The sequence below is a fragment of the Melanerpes formicivorus genome, unplaced genomic scaffold (assembly GCF_026170545.1).
Source record: "Melanerpes formicivorus ecotype bairdi unplaced genomic scaffold, bMelFor1.0.p_v2 SCAF_20, whole genome shotgun sequence".
Taxonomy (NCBI): domain Eukaryota; kingdom Metazoa; phylum Chordata; class Aves; order Piciformes; family Picidae; genus Melanerpes; species Melanerpes formicivorus.
The window spans coordinates 1057509-1082410 of record NW_027142372.1 but is presented as its reverse complement, the minus strand read 5'-3'; the positions used below and the strand labels follow the sequence as shown (position 1 = coordinate 1082410).

General features: G+C 39.1%; 1 protein-coding gene across 1 annotated transcript; it reads left to right on the top strand.

The window, feature by feature from the left end:
- The first annotated feature begins 7 nt into the window (after nucleotides 1–7).
- Nucleotides 8–24902, top strand: DUS2 (dihydrouridine synthase 2). The gene is made up of 16 exons (XM_068150491.1): nucleotides 8–59; nucleotides 421–560; nucleotides 1317–1362; nucleotides 2800–2891; nucleotides 4095–4138; nucleotides 4891–4951; nucleotides 6382–6429; nucleotides 8062–8127; nucleotides 10614–10684; nucleotides 12334–12420; nucleotides 14071–14239; nucleotides 15161–15282; nucleotides 16234–16377; nucleotides 18110–18197; nucleotides 18780–18853; nucleotides 20074–24902. Exons 2-16 carry the CDS (start codon nucleotides 438–440, stop codon nucleotides 20309–20311), a joined length of 1473 nt encoding a protein of 490 aa, XP_068006592.1. The 5' UTR covers nucleotides 8–59; nucleotides 421–437; the 3' UTR covers nucleotides 20312–24902.

Genomic DNA, 24902 nt, shown 5'->3' with positions numbered 1-24902 from the left:
CCCCGCCCCCAGGAGCCGCGGCGGAAGCACGCGAGGCTGCTGGGTGCGTACCGGCGGTGGTACGTACCTCTGGCGGTGGTGGTCTGTACCTCTGGAGGATCCGGGGCGGGGGGGGGGGTTACTTCAGGAAGCGTCAGGGACGACGGCCTCTTCATGTTCGCCTTTTGAGCTGACGGGTTAGGGTCGACACCCGTGCCGCACCTCGCGGGAGGAAACATGGCCCAGAGGGGGTTCAGTGTACGGCCCGGCTCCCCTTACTCCGGGGAAGGAGTCGGTGTGGCGGGAAGCGCGCGCACACATACACACCCAGACACCCCGGTCGCACCAGTGGGGTTCAGCGCACGGCCCGACTCCCTCCACTTGGGAGAAGGAGCTGGTGTGGCGGGAAGCGTGCACATACCCCCGGATCTTTTCTTCCAGGTGGTACCGCACCAGGAATGACGGTGAACTCACCGCTGTGCTTTAGAGGAAAGAAGATCCTGGCTCCAATGGTGCGAGTGGGGACATTACCAATGCGACTTCTTGCTCTAGACTATGGTGCCGATATCGTGTACTGTGAGGTATGAGGGATGGGCAGATGAGGCAGCTTTACCTGATAACGTTATTATTGGTGCCGAATGGTGACTGTGTATTAGGTTCTCCAGTATAAGTCAACACAAAGCTTAATTTTTGTCTTTTAACAAATGCAGAGAATTGTTAAAACTCAGGAATAAAGTAAAAAAAAAGTTTTAAGAATAATACTGGTTTCTTCACCTGTGATAGTCTAGATATTAGGAAATATTTCTTGACTGAAAGGGTTCTGAAACATTGGAATGGTCTGCCCAGGATGGTGGTGGAGTCACCATCCCTGGAGGAGTTCAAGCAACGCGTGGACCTGGTGCTTAGGGTCATGGTTTGGTGTTGACCCTTCAGTGCTGGGTTGAAGGCTGGACTGGATGATCTTTGAGGTCTCTTCCAACTAGATATATTCTGTGATTCTGTGTGTTTGGCTAGTACAAACCTACCTTGACTCTTGATGTGCTTTACTCTTCAGCATTCATTTAAATGCCCTTTTCACTTTAGGTGGTTGGTTCTGCTTTGTTTCCAGCTTGATAGGTATTTGAACAAGATAGTTCTAGAATTGTGTACATATAGCATATTCCTGTGTTCTGGTCATATTTTGAAACTTCAGTTGAGTGTGGTGTATAGTTAAATACTTGGTTTGATTTATATTTTTTTGCTATATTTGGTATCTCTAGATAGTTATAACATGGGCAACTGCTAGGGCTGGATGGCTTAAACCTTTCCCCTCACAGTGATATTCTTTTTCTTCTCAGGAGCTGATTGACATAAAGATGCTGCAGTGTAAAAGGGTTGTAAATGGCAAGTAGAGCATTTATTTTGTTAATGTCTGTAAGCATTTTTTTTTCTAGTTAAAAGAATTATTTTTCTGAAGTAATTTTATAGGGCAGTATTAATAGTTATGATTTCTAAATTGTCCTTAGGAACCTAACAAGCTTTTGAAGCGCTGCCTTACACCTGTCTGCTTCTCTTCAGTTTCAGATTTTCAGTTTCCCTTAAGGATTTTCAGTAGGTCAGTTAGTGATCTCTCAAGGAAAACCATAAATGTTTTTGGACTTAGTTTGTTGTAAGGATTTGGTGAGTTTTCTGTTAAAATTTTTGACAGAAGTCAGGTCACTGGGTGTGCAGGGATAGGCCTTTTGAAGCAAAAGACTTCATAATTTTAGCTCCTGCCATTGTATCTTTCTCTTTTTAAAAGGAAAAATGGGGTCAGTGTTGGAAATCCATTGCTGATGTTTCAGCATTATGCTTCTTGGCAGCAGGTGAAAGAAACTAGTAGCTGGGAATGGATAGGGCTTTAAAGTTCCAGTATATTATTTAAAACATTGAAGCTTTTCATTTTATGTGAGTTTTTAAAATAAACAATAAAGTTGTAATTAACAGATAACCTCCCTCAACTCTGGATCTGCATACTGGCTTCAGCCTCTACTGCCTTTCTGCCCTATTTCAATAAAGAACAGAAAGTAAAAACTCTTGTTTGGGGCTTTTTTGGTTTTGTTTGAGGTTTTTTTTCCTAGAAACTTTACATGTACATGTAAAATCACATATATAAAATCAGATATATCATAGATATAAAATCAGATTTCCTGAGCAAATCTACTAACCTTAGTTACGAAGCCCTTTAGGTTTTTTGTTGGTGTTTTTTTGGGGAAAAAAAGGTTTAATAGTTTCCAAGAAAAAAATTCATTAGGGGTGCAGCAGAGACGATTTCCAACCATGAGACTTTGTACATTTTAGCTGTTTGTGACAGAACAGTGTACATGCTTTTTAGTCTGTTGCAGTAAGGAAACAAGACATGCAGGATGCCACTCTTTAGCATTATTTTATTATCTCGGGATCCATGGGCTAGATCCAGCCTAATGTGATTTTCACAAAGAAGTTCTTTAAGAGGACATCTTTGAGACTTCCCAGCTGAGTGGCATGAGAGCTTTTTGTAGTGTCCCTGCTGGGGAACACAAGTGCACTACAGATCTGCTTGCCTCTCCTGTCCCTTCCCAGAAATGGTACTGGTTTAGTCATTCTGAGTTACTCACCGTTAGACTTGTCTGGTGTTGACACTTGCCCCAGAAACAGGCTTGGGGTGATTAGGGAATACTAAGGGAGGTGAACAGCAATACTACAAGGACTGTTTATGGAGAACTTATTCAATAGCATTTCTTTTATATATAGGTTGCAGAGTGATTAGACTTCTGTGCTTACATGGGTATCTAATTTTTGTCTGTTTCTCCTTTCCTACAGAAGTGCTTGAAACGGTGGACTTTGTTGCACCTAATGAAAGAGTTGTTTTCAGAACTTGTGAGAGGGAGAGGCACCATGTTGTTTTTCAGATGGTAAGAAATGAACTGCAGGTGCTCTTCTAATAGCAACATAATTAAACAAAGTAGTGCTACCAGCATTAAGTCTAAGGCAGCTGTCTGTCTGTTCTTGATGCTTCAAGTGGAGGTTAACACACCCCAAGTCTGTTGTTGGTACACGTGTTCAGCATGGAGAAGAGGAGGCTCTGGGGAGATGTTATAGCAGCCTTCAGTACCTGAAGGGCACCTGCAAGAAAGGTGCAGAGGAACTTTTTACAAGGGCTTGTAGTGCCAGGCTGAAGGAGAATGGCTTTGAGCTGGAAGAGGGTAGATTTAGACTGGATATTAGAAAGAAATTATTTTCAGTGAGGGTGGGGAGACACTGAAACAGGGTGCCCAGGAAGGTTGTAGATGCCCTTTCCCAGGAGGTGTTCAAGGCCAGGGCCTTGAGCAGCTTGGTCTAGTGGAAGGTGTCCCTGCCCATGGCAGGGGGTTGGAAGTAGATCTTTATGGTCCCTTCAAACCTGAACCATTCTATGATTCTGTGTGATCAGGATAGTATATTATAAGCTCTCCATAGAGCTGTTTTCAGAAGAGGTGGTTAAGATGAATTCTGTGCTCTGTGACAGCAGCTTGGTTTTGTAATAGATATCTTGGATCTCTTTCCAATTGTATAGATACTAAACTATGCTGATGTTTGATCACATGTCTAAGTCATGCACCATCTAGTAAACAGTTGCCCAGGAAAGATTAAATGAAATGGCATTGTTTAGTGTAGATGAGAGGATTCATATGCATGTTACAATGCACATGTGGATTAAAGACTGCTGGAGAAAAAAGGTAGTAATTTGCTCTTTTGGACCACTCTGTGTACAACAAGAGATGATGGGGGTTTGAAGGAGGAAGGAATGTGGACTGCAATAGATACTGAAAAAGACCTTCTTTGTTGGTAATGATATCACTGGAATAAGTTCCATATAAAGGCTGTGGAATTGTTAGTACTATAGCTTCTGAAGAACATGGTAAATATCTGATGGTGATGGGCAGAGAACATTTGATACTGCTGTAGGTCACCATTCGTTGTACAGTGATTGACACTAGTACATGCTGTAGCTAAATGTTGTTGTGCCATGAATAGATCTCTGTCATTTTATACTGTTTAGAGAAAATATAGTTGTACATGTGGGCAAGTGATCTGGTCATATTTTATAATTATAAATCCTCTTGTTTTACCAACAGGGTTCAGCAGATGCTGAAAGAGCCTTGGCAGTAGCTAAGCTTGTGTAAGTCATCTTCTCTCATCCCTTCACACCATGGATTTGTTTGTTTTTTTACATATAGAGGAATTGCTGTAGAAGATGGATTTTTTTATGATTGGGAAGGTCCCGGTATGTCTTAATGGGATCAAGAAAAGTACTGTAAGAGTTGCACAGTAAAGTATAGCATCTCAAAAGACCAGTGGAGTAATGGTGTGACTGCAGCTTCTATTTAAATTCTTGCTCAAACCACCAGCTGCTTAAGTTCTATACAATGATTGATGGCTTTTTGCTAGTGCAATGAGTGTGCTCTTGATCTGTCCAATAGGGAATTTCCCTGGGTGTTGCACAGCTGCAAGGAAGATCAGTATGTCTGAAAATGTCTCCTAGTGTTCGTGGTGTGAAGCTCCCTTTAAAGTATTGTGCAGAAGTGAAAATCTCTTTCAAACCTTTTCAAAAGGTGTTTTTAAGCCTCTGTTTTAAATAGAAGGAAGTTTCAATAGGGCTTGCTTTAGTGGCATTGGTGAATATACTTAATCCTATATAAACATAATTAAGATCAGTATTTGCAGCTTCTATGCAGCACTGGTTGAAACGTGTGGACAGAATGATCTTCAGATCACTGTTAAATAAATATATCAATGAGAAGCTAAAAATTCAGAAGTTCAAATAAAAACTTACACTTTAAGCCTTCATGATGATGGAACAAGTTTCTTGAAAATATGTTTATTTCCTGATTGTTACACACTGAAAAATATTTTTATTGTTTCTTCTTTCAGGGAGAGTGATGTAGCTGGTATTGATATCAACATGGGATGCCCAAAAGAATATTCTACCAAGGTAAGTGGATTAGATATTAGGCCATGGAGCTCCAGTTTTATGTCAGATGTTTCTGCAGAATAGATAAGAAAAATTTTGCACTTATTCTCAAAGAAAAAGAACTTCAGCTTAGAAGACTTCAAACTATTCCAGGGAAGAAGCCTGGCTGGTTCATTTAAGCTGTCTTTGCAGTGTTGGCATTTCTAGCATTTGGAGCAAGTCCCTTGCTATGTGAAGCTGTAATGTTTCATCCTTTAAACAGGAAAAAAGTACTTCCACATTTTCACTTCCTAATTCTGGGTTACTGTCTTTACATCTGGATGCTTTTTACTAGCCTTTTACTAAAGCAAGACTGACTTGACATCTGTCTTAATTCCTAGTATCAGCCTAAGTACTTACAGAGCTTGTATATTTGCTTTTGGAAAACCAAATTGCCAGCGGACCAAGTAAAATTGTTTATTCCCCTCTCCCCTTTCACAGTAGGAAAAAAAGAAAAGGAAATTCTGTAGCCATTTAATTGTGTATGGGGCATAAATACATGGCTGATTGAAATGAGGTATCCAGTGCATGGAGGCAATACTGTTAAAAGGGGAATAGTAAAGGCCACAACTGATGCAACCAAACATGCCTGAACCATGCATTATGCTGTACAGACTCATCTCCACAGAAGTGGAGTCCTCCACCCTGTTTTTTACCCAAGATGAAATTAAGCTTTGTCTAAATGGATTTATTTGGTAAAACTAGTTGCAGAGGGCTTAATTTACATCACATCACTTTAGAGAAATAAAAGTATGGCATGGAGTTCTGACACAGAAGACCCAAAGGGCTCTTATGACTGCATGTAGACTATATAAGAGGGATGATGTTTTCCCATTAGAGGGTTGCTTTTCCTTTGGAGTTTGTGAGATGTATGAGAATGTTGGAGACCTTTCAGATATTTAGTATCTTCACTTTTAAGTTGATAGTGCCTCAACCTGGCAGTTTGTCACTGTTGAAAGTACCAGGTCATGCTGTGAGAAAGGCATAGGATGGATTGATTTATAGGGGTATTTTCTGTTTCTATGCTTCTTCTGTAGGTTGGGTTGTCCCCTGAAGAATAATTACTTGTAATGTGTAGCCAGAAACTACTCACATCAAGACCTCTCAGATGTGGTGTGTAACATTAATACAATAAATCTGTTCAGCTGTCACCAAGTAGAAACTGTATGATTACAGTTGCTAAAAATGGCTTTTTGAAATCTTGTCTACTCCAAATGGGAGTGGCTTGGTGCCCTGAATTACTGCTCTACAGTTCTATGAAATGCTTCAGCAAAGTGTTCATTAATGTTCCTGCATTTTAGATTCCTCCATAATATAACATTGTGCTTTTGCTGTGGTCTGCTAATAGGCAAAATAATTGAGATGAAAAATATGTTTGCTTAGCATGTAACAGTTTCTGTGTATTTTCCTAGGGAGGTATGGGAGCAGCATTGCTGTCTGATCCTGACAAAATAGAGTCTGTAAGTATCACCTTGTGGGTTGTGAACTGCCTTGGAAAGTGTTATGTGTTGTGCTCTACTGGAAGCAGGAATGAATGCACGGAAGACAAATTTGTAAAAGCTAGAGTGGAATAACCAGCTTTGAGTACTGAAATCAGGGTTACGGATAAAGAATCCTTGTTTACTTTTTGTCATTGGCTGAACTATAAAGTTGCCACCTTCTTCTTTTTCAGCTTAAAGACTTTCACTATGTGATGCTATTTTTGCAGAGGGTGGAGTTTTATGTGCATATGTAATGAATCTGTGTAAAACCCTACGTGAACTTATACGTATATATGTATGTGTGCACATATTTCATACATACAGAACTCTCTATGAACCTTTGTGAAAAAGATGCATGTACATATATGCACATCTACCTATATGTGATACAGATTGATATGTAATATGTGGGAGGTTTAGGTATATACTTTTTTTTCCCCCCAAAGACTTCTAAGCTAAAACAGATTAAAGAGAGTCCAGAGGTTGCTCTGCATTTCCAGAGATTTTGTTAGCATATAGTTTCCTTTCTTCTTAAAGACTTGATTCTTCTCAGTTCTGATGACTTGACTGTGAACTTTGTCTTACTTTCCCTTAGCTCATAGTTGCTCACTGTGTCCTCTGCTTCAGAGTTTCTGAGGGCAGTTCTTGTACTGTTCCTATACTCAGCACTGGTGGGGCCACACCTCATGTATTGTGTTCAGTTGTGGGCCCCTCATTATAGGAAGGGCATTGAGGTGCAGGAGCATGTTGAGAGAAGGGCCACAAGGCTCGTGAAAGGGCTGAATCCCTTTAGTGTGGTTCAGTGGCAGTCCTGGGTTGAAGGTTGGACTGGATGGTCTTTGAGTTCTCTTTTAACCACATATATTCTGTTATTCTGTTTACAGTTCACCTCACAGGGCTTTAAACGTGTAGGCCATTAGATGACCCTTTTAAGTGTGGTCTGTTGGACTTGCATTCAGCTTGTGAAAAGATTGTTCCTTTAGCTTAGTTCCTAAATAGTTAAAGAAACAGCTGCTTGTTTCTCTGCTTATTCTGAGTTTACTGAATAAAATGTGCTTTCTGTTAAGCATGGAATTCAGTTTACAATAATTGTTTTCTTTAGAGGATTCAGTGATGTTACTTGACATTTTCTTCGGGGGTTGGTTTTTTTTTTTTCACTTTAAATGCTTTCTTCTCTCCCAAAAAAAAACCCCTCTTTATCAGGAATGCTTACATTTTGTTTTCATAAACTCACAATTCAAATAAAAGAGGACTGTGAAAACAGCTGCATGAAAATTAAAAACTTTTGCAGTTTAGTTTGAAATTATCAGAGTTCACTGGTAATATGACCACCTCATATTAGAACCAGTGTTGAAAATCCAGCAGCAGTTAATTGCTCTGCAAAAGTCCAGTTAAAAGGAGTGGAAATAAAAATGGCTTAGATGAGAAATAAGTTTGTCTATTTATCAGATGAAATGATATACTCAATTACAGACGGCGTGTAGATTCTTTATTGAAAAGCAGTAGCTACTGTTACATTGTTCTAACTTCTTTGTATCTTCAAGAGCAAAAGAAGTAGAACTCTCTTAATGTCTGTCTCATCATGTTTTTGTCTTTATTTTCTTTTACCAGATACTGACTACCCTTGTTAAAGGAATTTGCAAGCCAGTAACCTGCAAGATCCGCATTTTGCCCTCTGTAAGAACATCAGTCGTTATTCTGAAGTGTTTAATTGTTGGTTATTTCTGTGATTTAAAATCAATTAGAATATATGTCATTCTAACACATTGGCATTTGAGACTTGTTATTATGAAATAACACTTGGAATTACAATTTCTGTTTGGGATGCTGTCACAACCTAAAGCATTGTGTGATTTGTGGGTGCACAGAGATCATGATTGTGGGTTTGTTGGTTTCCACGAGACACAAGTGCACAGAGGCTTTTATTCTCTACATTTCTGAACCTATGGGAAGCTGAGGGAGCTGGGGTTGCTTAGCCTGGAGAAGAGGAGACTCAGGGGTGACCTTATTGTTCTCTACAACTACTTTAAAGGAGGTTGTAGACAGGTGGATGTTGGTCGCTTCTCCCAGGCAGCCAGCACCAGAACAAGAGGACACAGTCTCAGGCTGTGCCAGGGGAGGTTTAGGCTGGATGTTAGGAAGAAGTTCTATACAGAGAGAGTGATTGCCCATTTGAATGGGCTGCCCAAGGAGGTGGTGGAGTCACTATCATTGGAGGTGTTCAGGAGGAGACTTGTTGGGGTGCTTGGTGCCATGGTTTAGTTGATTAGGTGGGTTGGATTGGTTGATAGGTTGGATGCGATGATCTTGAAGGTCTCTTCCAACCTGGTCTGGTCTGGTCTGGTCTATTCTATTCTATTCTATTCATTACAGATTACCACAAATACTACAAAAATCACCATAGCAAATATACCTGTGATGTATAAAGCTAGATATAGACATGTCTATCTCAAATTATTCCAAATTAGTAGTAGTAACAATCAGGAGTGTAACAGCAGTGCTTAATATAGCAGCAATCAGTTAGAACAACAGTCAATAATAGCAACAACCAAGTAAGTATATACTGTTATATCTTACTACAAACTTACCACTAGTGAAGCAAATCAATAATATAACAGCAGATATATGGATGTTTATATGCATGTTCATAGTAAAGATACCAATATCAAATGCATTAGATCTCAGAAGGGGGCCAAACCATACACAAATTAAAAACCAACTTTTGCAGCCTTTTTAGAAACTCTTCATTAGATTGAAGCACTGAAATTGCTTATACAAAGAGGTTCATAACCTTCCTTCTCAGAAGCAACATTTTCCTTGCAGTAAGCATGACTTGTATTCTGGGTAGCTTCTTGGGTACAATGAGTCATTCAGAAGAAACTCTGTAAGAATGTGACATCCCTAAAGCTGGTACATCTTTTTCAGTATTTGTCTAGAGTTTATTATTAAGAATATATTGAGAATGTGTAGGTTGTTTTTTCTTTTTTTACAGCTGATGTAGTTTCCTTACAGCTTTACATTTTTTTCCAGTTGAATTCCCTATATATTTTTAAACTACCAGGGGGTGATGTGGCATCTCTTCTAATGACTACTTACTTTGCAATTGTATATTTAATTACCTGCCTAGATACCAGGATTGTGTATGACTTGGATATCTATTTCTGCAGATGGATGCACTGTGACTGAGCAAGCTATTGTTCAAAAGTCATTTACACATGCACTTAAAATTAGTAAATGAACAAATGAAGCCTGTGTCAAAAGAATCAATGACTCTGAGATAATTTTGGTTCTGAAGTATTAAATCAAAGGCTTGCCAGCTCCTTTTTGTTTTCTACAAGTATCCTACAGCCTTTTCTTTTTGTTTCAAGCTGCTTTTGCATAACATGCCATCAATCAGAGCAGCAGGTGAGCTTCTGTCTCTTACGGCCGTGCCAGCTGGTGAATGTTAGTTTTCGAAGATGCTGGGTTTGTGATGAACCACAAATCATTCTCTAGTTTTTGAAAAGAAAATTTGCCTTTTCTTTTTTCATTCTCTCTTCCTCTGAAGCTGCATAAGACAGCCTAATCCAGTAGTGTGCCCAATTCCTTCCTGCCTTGTGACAGCATCTTACCTCTTTGAAGATGCACTGGGAGCTTCCCCCTTCTCCTCTGTACCTTTTATTCAGTGTTCATGTCTGAATATCATAGAATTCTTTACATGTAAGTTAACTTTTTAGAGACCTATCCAGGAGTTTGTTTGTAGATTTGTTGATTTCATGTTGCAATGATTTCAGAAGGCATCCTCATACTAAGATGGATCTTAATTACAGTTTGCAGAGTAGTCATTAGAGAGTACTTGTTAACAAGTGTTCTGTATAATTTTCAAGTGCCAATCTAAAAACCTGTTGGAAAATACTCTTCTACTGGAGTATTACAAAACCTGGTTTGAAAAAAAATTGGATCTATGGTTTCAGGCACTCAAAATGGCTTCTTATTTTTGTCATAATATGTAGTTCTTAAATTGAAGTAAGTGTGTGTGTGTGTGTGTATATAAATAAATTGAAATGTATATATATGCATTTTAGAACTTACCAGTGAAGTGATAAAAGAAAATACTTCTGACATTTGTTTGTTCAATGATCATGTTGGAGTTACTCCTTTTTCTGTAATTTCTTGTCCCTCAGATTGAGGATACTGTGAATCTGGTGAAGAGAATAGAGAAGACTGGCATTGCTGCCATTGCAGTCCATGGAAGGTAAATCCATTTTAGGATGTTTTAGTTTGCTGATGAACATAGCACAGTAAGGTATGACCAGAGTATACTCTACATGAAATATGTGGTTCTGAATCCAGCTGTTAACTAAAACAGTGTTGTAGATAAATCAGGCCAGTAATGGTGTAACCAGATGGGTAGATGAGGGGAGAGCAGTGGATGTTGTCTACCTTGACTTTGGCAAGGCCTTTGATTCAGAGTCCCACAACACTGTCATAGGGAAGCTTTGGAAGTGTGGGTTAGATGAGTGGACAATGAGGTGGATTGAGAACCATCTGAAGAACAGAGCACAGAGGGTTGTGATCAACAGTGCAGGATCTAGTTGGAGGCCTGTGGCTAGTGGCGTTTCCCAGGGGTCAGTAGTGGGTCCAGTCTTGTTCAACATACTCAATGATCGGTATGAAGGAACAGAGTTTACTCGCATCAAGTTTGCTGATGATGTAAAATTGGGAGGTGTGTCTGACTCCTCCAGTCAGGCTGTGCTGCTGTTCAGTGAGACCTGAACAGGCTGCAGGGCTGGGCAGTAGTGAACCTCATGAAGTTCAACAAGGGCAAGTGTGGGGTCCTGCACCTGGAGAGGAATAACCTTCTGCACCAGTACACGTTAAGGGTTGACCTTCTGGAAAAGTGCTGTGCAGAGAATGACCTGGGAGTGCTGGTGGACAACAAATTCACAATGAGCCACCAATGTGCCCTGCCCTTGTGGCCAAGAAGGTCAGTAATTTTCTGGAATGCATTAAGAAATGTGGCCAGCAGGTCAAGGGTGGTTCTCCTCCCTTTCTACTCTGCCCTAGTGAGGCCACACGTGGAGTATTGTGTCCAGTTCTGGGCTTCCCAGTTCAAGAGGACAGGGAACTATTGGAGAGAGTCCAACAGATGGCCACAAAGATTATTTAGGGGACTGGAGCATCTGTTTTATGAGGAGAAGCTGAGAGACCTGGGGCTCTTCAGCCTGGAAGAGCAGATAATAAGGGGTCTTATAAAAGCATATAAATATCTAAAGAGTGGAGATCATGAGTTTGGGCCTGGGCTCTTCTTCATGGTGGCCAGTGACAGGACAGGTACAAACTACAAGACAGAAGGTTTCACTTGAACTTAAGGAGAAACTTCTTTACTTTGAAGAGTGTTGGAGCGCTGGACCAGGCTGCCTGGAAACGTTGTGGAGTCTTCTTCCCTGGAGACTTTCAAAACCTTCCTGGATGGGTTTCTGTGTAACCTGAGCTAGGCAAATCTGAGTTAGCAGGGAGGTTGGACTAGATGATCTCCAGAGGCCCCTTCTACCTCCCACCATTCTATAATTCAGTAGCTGGGGATCTGAACCTCTTGCTGCTATTTTTCTAAAATTTTTGTCTCAGAGATGGAATGAAACTGAAAATAATCTTGAGTACTGTCTATCTAAGGAATGCTGCTTATCTGGGTATGAAATGACAGCAACAGTGTTTACAAATGTATTCAGTATGGGATTCTCCTGTGATTACAATATGGAAAAGGAAAATTACATCAAATACTTATTTCTACTTGTTTATTTTATATATGTCCCAATAATTCTTGAGTCGTGTCTGCTGTGATTCAGATAGCTAAAAATTCCATAGGAAATCGTTGGTCTTGTCTTTTTTTTGTTTGTTGGAAAGAAAGAAGGAGGAGAGGCCTCAGCACCCTGTCCACTGTGATGTGATCAAAGCCATATCGGAAGCAGTCTCCATTCCAGTAATAGCAAAGTAAGTTGGACTAATTAGCTGGTTATTGGCAGATGCCTGTACTTCACTTAAACTTTGCGAGTGCATGAGAAAGGCTCTTCCTGTAGGGCAAATGCAGCATCACCGGTTAACAAAGATCAAATCTGAATGGAGGCAGCAGTGACAGAAAACAGCCTTGTGAAATATCTCCACAGCTCAGTGTTTAGTTTAAAAATTCTGTGTGTTTTTCAAAACCACTGCTTTTGTGTGTCACAGTCTATCCCATGCAAGCTGCTTCTGGTTGCATTCAGCAGTTGAATTCTCTAGGCATTTAAGCCCTGTGCAGTGACAGGTTATAACCCTACCACTGTTTATCTTGGGCACATGAGAAATGATCTGTCCTGCTGCTCAAAGGCATTGTTGTCTTCTATGGCCTCAAGTTTTCCCTAGTCTTCTCTAGTAAGGACATGATCCTAGTGAATCTGCTTGTATTGACAGATCTGTCAGTAACTCTGGGATGGTAAAATAAGGAATTCACTCTTAGAATTAATTTTAGCTACAAACAGGTAAGCTTTAAGAGCAATTTTGGAAGCAAAGATATTAAACTATCCTGAATTGTATCTGATCTGCCTGACCAACATCTTCAGATGTTTCACCTCTTTGTAAGTGGCAGCAGAATGCCCTTGGCCAGAGAAGCAGGGTCATTAAATGAAGTTCTTTCTTTGCTGATCTTGAGTTTCATGGAAAAGTTGTATCTCAGCAAGCTATATACTTGGATCAGGAATTTGAGAACTGTTTTTCTGCTCACATGTCTGTGTAGAAATACAGTGAAAATCACAGTTTTTCCCATTAGAAGACTTGTTCCTGTACTGAACAAGGGAAAAATCCTGTGCTCATAATCAATGTTGATCCACTCTTCAGTGGTTCATCTCCTTTATAGTTTTCAGAATAATTTTTTTTAATAATACAGAATGAAAAAAACAAATTTTACATTTCAAATATACTGTGAAGGGAAATTTTAAAGAAAAAAGATGGTTTCAGTGTTGTTTTTGTTTCTTTACATGTCTGACTTGCTAAATTGAAAGCAGACAGTACAATAGAAGCAGTGCAAATGTCTTTTAACTTTAAAGTGCTTTGTGACTGATCCAGAAGTACTGCCTGTAGTTTCTGTAAGTTAGTGCCAAAGTGAGGTGATGCTGCCCGTACTTAACTTGCTTTCAGTATCATTTATGCCAACACAGTTAGTGTGCAGTTGAAGGGATCTCACACCTCTAGAGGTCCCGTCCAACCTCTCTCCTACTGTGATACTCTAGTACTGTGAAGGTTACAGACTGGCAATTACTAAGTATCCTTTTTCAAACAGCATAGAAGTTGTTTGAGAAGACTCTTTGTGTGACTTAACAGCTGTGTGAAAACACAGAGTTTGTGTAAAACTCAAACTACATTCTTTCTTCATAGAAACAATTTTCTGTTTTAAAAATAAATGTGCAGTTAATGAAAAATATTGTATATAATCAGTGTTCTAATGAGCCATTGCTAATAAAACTCTTAGATATATTTAATTTCTTAATTGTGAGATAGGATCCTAGACTGCCATTATGAGTCATGCAGTATCACATTTAAAATGCAAGGCTGTGTTAAACTAATAGCAAATATGGATGTTGTGATTATGATGCTGATGTTCATTTTTAGTGGAGGATCTCATGACTTCATCAAAGAATATGCAGACATTGAGACCTTCCAGAAAGCAACAGCTGCCTCATCAGTAATGATAGCTCGTGCTGCCATGTGGAACCCATCTATCTTCAGAAAAGAAGGCTTCTTCCCCTTGAAGGAAGTCATGCAAAATTACATCAAATACGTATGTTTTCAGGCAGATCCTACTTGTAGTTAACATTGTTTGGAATGGTTAGCCAAGCATTACTAGTGTCTTAACTCCTCTTCATTTCAAAGGTTTAAAGGCTCCAGGGATATTTTAACTTACTGTACATGCCGCTAGTCTTGCAAATCAACCACTGCTGCTTCTGTTTTGTTTTGTTCAGAAATCTGTATTGTGATCATTCTTTTTCTCATGTTACATGCTCTTTAGCCCTAGTTTCTTGGGAATGTTTGAGTCTCACAAGGCTATCTAAAACATCTAGGAATTTTAAATTGATGGTATGTTGGCCAACTTCTGATGCTACAAATAATGTTGAAACAGAAAAATGAAGGATATTAAGTACTTGGTTGCTGCTAGATTCAATTTTAGAAATTAATTGCTTTTCACAAATACTGTCAAGGATTTTTAACAGCAGGGAAGCAAAGGCAATGATTTGCCAATAAATTGTAGCACTATAGCTTAATTAGATGAGTCATCTATTATGTAAAGAGTTCTCTATTCAAAATACACCATTTCAATGACACAATAGGAAATTAATCAGAAATCTGTGGGTTTTATTATATATATATTATATTATCAATTCAAGATTCTTTGGGGTTTGAAAATTTGAACTGTCATTAATGAGTTGCTAACTAAAATATCACTGCAGTGCTAGTTAGTTCTGTTAATTGGTTAACTCTTTCTTCATAAGTATATGAGTAAATGGAATTTTGTTCATAAAAGCATGCCAAAATAATCAGGTTATACTCACATTCATGAGTAGTCTTGAATGTGTTATTGAGGAAATGGTGCATTGTGGTTTGCCTTTCAGGAATGATTTTGAAATCCATTAGGAAACTTGAGTATTGTATAAGGTAACATTTGGTTTTTTGTGTTTTTATATATTTTGCTTCTCTCCTTCAGGCAGTGAGGTATGATAATCACTATACCAACACAAAATATTGTTTGTGTCAGATGTTAAGAGAGCAGTTGGAAACTACTCAGGGTAAGAAGCTGCATGCTGCACAGTCCACACAGGAGATCTGGTAAGCATCTGCTTTAGAACTACAAGTTGTACTTGAAAACCACTTTTCTGTTTGTAGCACTGCCTGGTATTTCATTTCAGAAGTTAAAAAAAATAAACCAAATAAACAAACCAAAATAAAACCCAATCCAGTTAGTGGGATGTGAAATAATGACTAAACCTTTCCAGGCATCCTCCATGCTCAGGTGTTAAAGCTTTAACCCTAAAGCTGACTACATATTCAACATACTAATCTGAGTGGTGCTTCACTGAGTGACAGGCATTTGTCCATTATTTGGGTAATGAAAAGAGTTTTAGCATTCTCTGATGTTAGCCTGGAAGTTCATACTGGGGAACATGTCTTCTTCCCAGAGACATTAATTTAAACTATCCCTTTTGCATCTGGGATTTTCAGTGTTATTGGAATATTTATGACAAGCTGTTTGTTTTAAATGAACACTTACAGATAAATAAACACCTACAGATAAACTCAGAACAATGTATGAAGGTAACCTATATGAGGTATTGGGATATTGCAGTGTTTATTGCTTAGAAGTATTTTTAAAACTAAAATTAGAAGAATTGTATTTCCTACTGGGTTTTTTTTTTTCCACTCGTATTCTTGTGGAACTGATGCACCCGGAGTCATTTTCTTTGCTGATTCATCCACCTGTAGGTTATTAATTAAGCTGATAGCTTAAGTGTTGCAGGGCCTGATTCTGCCTGGACTTCCTGGTTGCAAATTGAATAGATGACACTGGAAATAAAAACTCTTTTTTTCCGACTTGCAGCTCAACAGTGTCTGATGTGACTTGAAGGAGAAATAATGTGTTGCTGTGCAGAATATAGCCACACTTTCACATGATTCCTTTGTAGTTACATACTCTATTTAAACACAATTGATTTCCATATTTAGTCTTCTCTAAGAATTCATAATCTGATCTTTTAACACAAAGTAATTCTTTTGGAACAGTGAAGCCTTTGAAATGGCTGACTTCTATGAAGAAACAACAGCTATTTTTGAAGCAAAGAAAACATCTTTAGAAACTGAGTCACAGGATGAAGATGACCAAATGGAAGATCCAGGTGTAATAAAAATGGCTGTTAGGTTTGACAAGTAAGCATATAAATTATGTTTTTCACTGCCCTGAATCTGTAAGTGAAAATGTGAATTTGACAGTGCCTTACACCTTTCTGAAAACAACAGTTTGCATAACAGCACTTACTGGGGTTTTTTATGAAGCAGATCTGTGTACATCATTACCTAAACACAAACATCACCATTCTTTGCATGCCATTTGGATGTTGTAAGATGTTCTTTTGGCCCAGGCGTCCTGGGACTGCTTAATTTTTTCAGTTACCTTATTAGAAGTGCTGAGTGATCATAAAATTCAAACATACATACATAGAAGAACATGAGTCTACAGCAATACGGAGTTTAGTTATCTTTAAATATATTTAACTAAACCAATACTTGAAGAAGTTCAGCACAAATTTCATATTGTTCTTTTGCACTCATAAGTTATTCCTTGAAAAACTAATTCATGGTTATGTGTAGTATTATTTTCTAATTATAACCTATGAAACCTGTGGAATTATGTTACTTTCCACATTATGCCTGTGTTCACCATTTTTGCTCTATTTGCTATCAAGTCAGCTCCAGAAGTGTAATATAAAATGCTCTTCAAATCACTGGTAATGCTTTAACACGTTCAAGTGTCTCAATGTCCTTCTTAAACTGAGGGGCCCAGAACTGGACACAGTACTCAAGGTGTGGCCTAACCAGTGCTGAGTACAGGGCACAATGACCTCCCTCCTCCTGCTGGCCACACTATTCCTGATGTAAGCCAGGATGCCATTTGCCTTCTTGGCCACCTGGGCACACTGCTGGCTCGTGTTTAGCCAGCTGTCAACAAGTACCCCTAGGTCCCTTTCTGTCTGGCTGCTCTCTAACCACTCTGACCCCAGCTGTAGCACTGCATGGGGTTGTTGTGGCCAAAGTGCAGCACCCAGCATGGGAGCTGGGATTGTTTAGCCTGGAGAAGAGGAGGCTCAGGGGAGACCTTCTTGCTGTCTACAACTACCTGAAGGGAGGTTGTAGCCAGGAGGGGGTTGGTCTCTTCTCCCAGGCAATCAGCACCAGAACAAAAGGACACAGTCTCAAACTGCACCAGGGGAAGCTTAGGCTTGAGGTGAGGAGAAAGTTGGAATGTGCTGCTCAGGGAGGTGGCTGAGTCACCGTCCCTGGAGGTGTTCAAGAGGGGATTGGATGTGGCACTTGGAGCCATGGTTTAGTAGTCTTGAGGTCTTGGGTGACAGGTTGGACTTGATGATCCTTGAGGTCTTTTCCAACCTCTTATCAGCTTGTCCTCCAAGGATTGAATACAGTGGTTTTAAAATACTTTTTTTTGTAAAATACAAGATGCTGTGATTCTGCCAGTAAATGAATCAATGCCTACCTTTCCCACCCTTTTTTATTTGTTAATTCCACTGTTTCATGACAGAAGCACCTTCTTTTTTCATGCTTCTAGTGTTTAATCTTGTATTGTTGCTTATAATAAGCAGTGCCCAACTATATATTCTGTATCACACATTTAGTTAGACTCTTCTTTCTGGTAAGTATCTTTTCTCTAGTTGTATTACTAGAGGATGTGAATGTTTGGGAAGAATTAATAGAAAGTTTAGATTTAATTTTAGATGTTGTCAGACACATGACTCCAATTATAAGGAAGCAGCATTTTTCTTAGAGCTGTAAAATTAAACCACAAAGAACCACTGGTAGTAATATAATAAGCAATTTTAAAATAGAGCTCTGCACACAGTTGTTGACCAGAATTTTTTCTGTCTAGGCGAGAATATCCACCACAGATTACTCCAAAAATGTGTCTTCTGGAATGGTGCAGGAAAGAAAAGCATCCTCAGCCTGCTTATGAAACTGTGAGTTAAAGAAGAAGCCCTTTCAAACCACTTCCTCTGCCTTTTCTATGAAATTAAGTGATTTAAGACTCAGGGTAGTGGGAAATTCTGCTTCCCAGGCTCTTGACTAAGCAGTTTCAGAAATGGCAATACACATATGTACGAAAATAGTAGTTTATTTTATTAGAAATGAAAATTTAAAGTCAGACCTTCAGTCTGGTTTTGATTCACATGTGAAAGAAGTTTTTGTCACAACACGTCATTATGTAGGAGTCCATGACTTTGAAGTAAAGAATTTGGGTTCAGAATGTTTTCTCTCTTGTTCCGGACTGTACATTTAGGAACTGTACTGGAGAGGAACATTATTTGATTGGATTTTTGCTAATGAAGAAATACTTGGCATTTGGACGATTTCTTCTTATTATTTAAGCTTAAATATGGAAGGTTATATTTGAGGTGTGAATTACAGTAATTTTAAAGGTTATTACTTGATTGTGGCATAATGACAAGACTACCAAGGAAGCTTGCCAGTGTTGTTGTTCTGTAAATGACATCACTGGGTTTTGACACCCTTTCCATTTTAATTATTTTTTTTTCTTCCAGGTTCAAAGACCACTGGATAGATTATTCTGTTCAGTAGTGACAGTAGCTGAGCAAAAATACAGATCAACACTGTGGTAAGCTGCAGCTGTGTTGTAACTGTTTCTGAAATGTTGCTTAAAACTTGCAGTTGAAGGGTGCTTTAGTTTATTCCAGGTGACCTCGATAAAAGTCAGCTAAAAGGTCCCTTTAAAGCTCCCTCTGAGAGAGAGAAGGATGAAAATTTTCTGAGAATTGGATGTGACAAGAGGAAGTAAGCTGTAGCATAATCAAGCAACCCATTGCAGGTTTTAATTCACTTACTACACTAGTCCACAAATTGTATTGGAAGGAGAGCATACAGGTGATCAGATTCAATTTCATCTATGAAGAGTTCAGAAACTAACCAGGAGAGGCAGAGGGGAACCTCTGCACAGTTAATGTCTTCTGCCACTGCAGCTGATTCATTCTCAGTAACAAGTCAGGATTAAGTGTCTATATACAATGAAGCAGAGGACTGTTTGGTGGTTCTCAGAAATCATACTTAATCAACAGTTGCATCCAGAGTGGCTCTGAAGTTCTGTGGCATCTTGTGTATGATTATCTATTAATACTTGAGTTGATTTCAGGCATTTGCACCTAAGCTGTTAACAGCAAAGCTAGAGCTCAGCAATGAGTGCTTTAAAGAGGATGAACAAACACAACAGTTTCTGGTGTTTGCAGCATTCCTGTTCAGAGACTTCAGAAAGTTAAGCTCAGCTAGTATGAAACTGAGAAGAAGTCTTTTCAGATATGGAATTTCACAAACAAGTAGTCTGCAATCCCTCTCCGAAGTGACAGAATTTCATACTATTTTTTTAACTTATTATGGGATAGTTCTGCTTTTATCAGTGGCAATGACCTTGTAAGCCTTCTAGAAATTATATATAGGCCTGCTATCTTTCAAGAAAAGTGATCCTTCAAAACTCCATTAGTTTAGTTCGGTGATCATATTTGTAAAAGCTAACCTCCAGAGAATTGCAGCCACTTGGGCCAAACGTGTTGACTTCATACCTTAGAAATGAAGAGTGTCTGAGATACAAGACCTGACAGAAACAGACTTTCTAGGACTATTACATCAGGAGTGATGCGTCAACATCAACACTTAGCAACTGAAATAGTTTCTGGAACTGACGGACTTTGTTGTTCTGCTGTGAGAAGACTACAAATGCTCCTTATTTCATGTTGTTGCATCAGAGGCAGGAAATTGTTGTCTCTTGGCAGTGTAGAGATTTGACTTTCCACTTTTACCTCTCTGCTCTCTCTGCTTACTCTTCAGGGACAAGTCAAAGAAACTAGCAGAACAGTCTGCAGCTATTGTCTGTCTGAGAACATTGGGTGTCCCTGAGGGAAAGCTGTGCGAGGGAGAAAATCAACTGATTAACAAACGCAAGAGGGAAGACCAGGAGCGCTTGAATAACAGAGACCATGGAGAAGATCCTGCTGAACCTTCCCAGAAAAAAGCTAATTTTATTGAAGAAACTTCTGACATGAAATTGCCTAAGATGCCACGATAGCATGGAAATTGGTGGTTTCACACCTATGCAGCTACAAATTAGCTTCTGTTTGTATATCTTGCTGTTCCCATTTCATTTGGATTCTCTTGGAGACAGATAAATTCCCCAGTTGTGAAAAATGCCAACGAGATGTTTACTGTTCACCGGTGTCCCTATGGTGCCTTTCAGACAGGATCACTTAGCAACTTGATTTTAAAGAACACTGAGAAGGTTATCCCAAATAATAATTATTTTTCTTTTAACATCAGCTATTTTCAAAGCAATTTTGTCATTGGTTTTATTACTTGTTTTTTATTTGTAAGACATCTACAGTGTGGTGGTAAGAGATGTTTGAGGACATCATCCATAAGCAGATGAATTCATTATAAAACTGTGTAGTTAATCAGAAAAATTAATGTAGAAGAATGCTGGTAGCCAGGTAGACATAGTTTTGTCAAAAGAGTTTTATTCATGTCTTGCAGACTTTACTTACATCCACCTTATGCCTAAAGAAAGTTTTTACAAAAAGGACTTAGAAATTATAACACTAAGCATGAAAATAACATTGTTTCATAATTTCTACTACATTTTAACCTCCAGAAATATGACAGTAGAATTAACCATTGTTTCCAGCTCTTAGGTGTTACATTAGTGCCTTTCCAGTAAGAAATAGTGGAGTTAAGTCTGGTAGCCATGAATTTGTTGTATGAAGGCTCTTTGAGATTTTGTACTGTTGGAACTGGAACTTCTAGTAAAGGTCTGCATGTACATTACTTGCAGTGATGGGCATCCATATATGGCTTTATGTGTTCATTCTTGAAATGCTGACCAAGTTTGCCTCAGTATTTAGCTGTTGGTGATACTGGTGGCCTTAATCAAAGGCACATAATGTTCTCTTCTTAATTTGCCATCATCATAACTTCCTATTAAAAGTAAAGTACAAGTAGATGTTATATGCCAAGAGAATATACAGACCCAGTCTGATTTGATGAAAATCTAGCTGAACTCGTCTGCTTTGAGTTAGTAAAATGCCCAAAAGAATATCATAATAGATTAAGAGAAGTCAGGGATTACAGTTATTAATAATGTATTAAAATGCTGGTTTAGTTTCCCTCAACAGTGTGAGGGATCTTCAGATTTGCAGTTCTGGTCTGAAAACAAAATGACAGGGATATCATGCCATGATCTTTAAGTATAAAACCCATACAGAATATTAATCATTTTAATGTAATTAATAATTCATGTAATTAATAATTAATCTTCCTGTTCAGAAGTTTGCATCTTTTTCCTCAGGTAATAGTGCCAGTCTTGAACTATTCTATTACACCAGAAGAACAGTATCTCACCAGATAACATTCAGACCTGTGAATTTAAATACAGGTGTATTCGTATTTAAAATACCTCCTCTTTAAATGAGAGTAATTTGTATTAAATCTCTGATGTCTTAGAAGGAAGTTTTTCTTGTTCATTTTATATATTGTAGTTAATACAGTTAAATAGATCTGATATAATTTCAGTGGTAGGGTTTTACTCTGGAGCAGTGAAAGAATTTGCTGTATTAGTCAGAAATTTCAGAAGTCACCATTTTCCTGTTGTGAGTGCTACCTGGATATCTTGTCTTTCTCAGGACTATTTGGAGCCACCCTAGAAAACTAGAGAAAAAAACATTTTGAGGTCCTGCTAGCAGTGTGGCTTGCAAGATATGATACCATAGAAGCAGAGAATGTTAGAGATTCATAGAATATTTGGAGGTCATCTGGTCCAGCCCCCCTGCTCAAAGCAAAGTCAACTAGACAAGTTTCCCACCTAGACAAGTTTCCCATGGCTGTATCTATCTGGGTTTTGCTTACTGACAGGGATTGAGACTCCACCCACAGCTCTTTTTGGCAACCTGTTCCAGTGTTTGATCAGCCTTATGGTACAAAAAAGGGAAAAAAAAGTGACCTTCTGTTCTTCATGTGTACATGAAATATCCTGTATTTCAGTTTGTGCCTATTGTCTCATCCCACAACTTAGAAGAAGCTGGCTTCATTTCTTGTCAGCATCGATGACAAAACCTAAAACTGAATCTTTGGATAAGCCCCAGTTGTTATAGGTAATGATGCCTAAATAAGATTAGTCATTGTAGGAGCCAAGATCTTTATAACAGCATTTTGTTGAGTGATGTGAACCCATGCATCTTTCTGCCTCCTTAGTGAGGTGTAGACTGTGCAGACTTTTCACATTTTTCCCCTCCAGCAATTGACTTAAGTGCAGTTCAGAGCATGTGGTTGTGGTGAGAGATTAGTGACTCCAATGGCAGTGGAGAACATGTAAAATTTGGTTTTCTATTGACCAGATGTGAACAGATGTGATTTCTGCAGCATGCTGTCAAAAATTCACACGGAACTGTAGTTGAAGATAGGCACCTTAAGAGAGGCTGTGGGAATACCCTGGCACTAGTCACAGTGTGTGTGCCTTTGGTTGATGGAGAGATGTGGTTAATACTTCCTTGATCAGCTGAAACAAATACTATGTCACCACCAGTCTTCAAAGGATACATTTTGTATTTATTTTAAATCAGATGGGTGCTAAAAGTTTTGGGGGATGTATTTCTCCTCTTTCCCAAGTGCTTGTTTTCAAAGCTTTACTGAAATTATTCTCTGGTCAGCAATACTTAGCTTAGTTCTCTTAATTCCTGGTAATAGTTGTATACATTAATGTGATTGTCTGTGCTGTAATTACAGCTGGCCACAGCCAGGCATATGTGAAAAGGAGAGTGAGGAGTCATTCTGTTGGAATGGGCATCAATGCTAAGTATAGAAGGGCTATAAATTCTGGCAGATGGCTAGAAAGCATAACGTGTTTGGTGTCCTTCATCAGTTCCAAAATGAACTAGAAAGATTTGCAACTGTTTATACATAGGTGTGTGCATGTCAAGAGTGTTTTAATGTAAGGACTTTGTTACATGCTTTCCTTCCTCTTAACACTGTCACAACTCGTGTGACTTCCTATCCTACTTTGATCATACGATTCATCCTTAAGCAGTTCTGCAGATAGGATGATTGTATTTACCGTGTATCTTCCCTTCTCAGCGCTGACTTTAAAGTATTTCAGTGACCAGCGTTTTTCTCCCAAAACATGTTCTGTTCACATAGGCTTTAAAGAGTGAACTGCACTGGTGATGCCTGTCGGAGTTCCTCCTATGCTTCTCTTTTCTGCTGTACCTTCCTTAAACAGAAGGTGGCAGATTTTTGTTGTGGTGTGGTTTTTTTTCCCCTTCTTCCAGAAAAATTGCTGACTTCTGCAGTATTTAATGATTCAGCCATTGCTCTTGCATTCTTGCATGGGGTGGCAATTGAGACCACAGTTGTGTTGGAGCGTGTTCAGCGTCACTTTTCAGAAATCTTGTGGGGTTTTTTAATTTTACTGTGGAGAGCATCTGATCCTTGGTCCAGACTAACCAAAGCTGTGCTCTATTTTAAGTATTTGCCTAGTGAAAATGTTTCACTGTTAATCCCATGGAACTCTGTCACAAGGCTACAGCAAGCAAACAAAAAAACAGTTGTGTTTTGTTTCTTGATGCCAATGCTGCAGAAACTGTTTGTACTAATAGCTGCCAAAGTGTGATCCATGGGATTGGGGAGAACTGTAACTTGTATTCCCCTGTTGCCTGCATGTGCTGTCCTTGTTAGAAACGCGAATGGGAATGCAAAGATATTTTTACTAGCCTTTTAGCATGGATGTGCTCACTGTGGGGCTACCTCCAGGGCCTTGCTGGCTGGAATGCTTTTTGGAATGTCCCGGGCTATGAGCCCAGCCCCACCCTGGAATGCGAGGTGAAATGTTGGCGGTGCAAATACAGAGTCTGAGTATCAAAATCCTAGAGTTCCCCACTCCTGCAATTTCAGAAAGCTGGCCACTGAACCACATGTCAGTTCAGCTGCTCTCCCATTCAATGTAGTAAGCACGCCTTGGGTTGCTGGGCAAGAGGGGGAAGTAGCATGGGTTTTGTTTTGGTTTGTTTTTCACTTACCCCTTCTGACCTGCAGAAGGGCATGCTTTTCAAAGACACAAGCAGGCAAGACTGCAAGAGGTACCAAACAGGTGTTAGCTAGAAGGAAGTTTTCATTCACAGAAGCATTTTATCATTGCTTCTTTAATCAAATCTGGAAGCTCTACATACTTCAGAGATGTTGCCTTATTAAACAGAAGTCTGCTTCTGTTTGGACTTCAAGAAGTTCTGTTGACGAGCCTGTAAGGCTTAAGTTTCCTTCCATACCACAGGGCCAGAGGCTTGATGTTTGAGGCTTCTCTTGAGAGTTTCTGATGGCAAAGCTGATAAAAAACATTAAAAGCAAGATGCAAACCTTTTGGTGGAGAGGGAATGCCTCATGTAGTGTTAAACAACAGTTGCTAGGTTAGTTAAGGAGGAGAATTGATGAGCTCCAGAGGGAGTCTAGTCCAGTTCTCCTTACTGAAAGGATTAGTCTCCGTGTTTTTATGAGAGCAGGCTTAAAAAAATACAGTTTTATGGTATAACTCCCAAATTAAACTGTGTTATAGAAGTTAATGTGAATCTGTCTGTTAACAATCAGATGAATAAATATTATTCCCTTGCCCTAGTATGGCA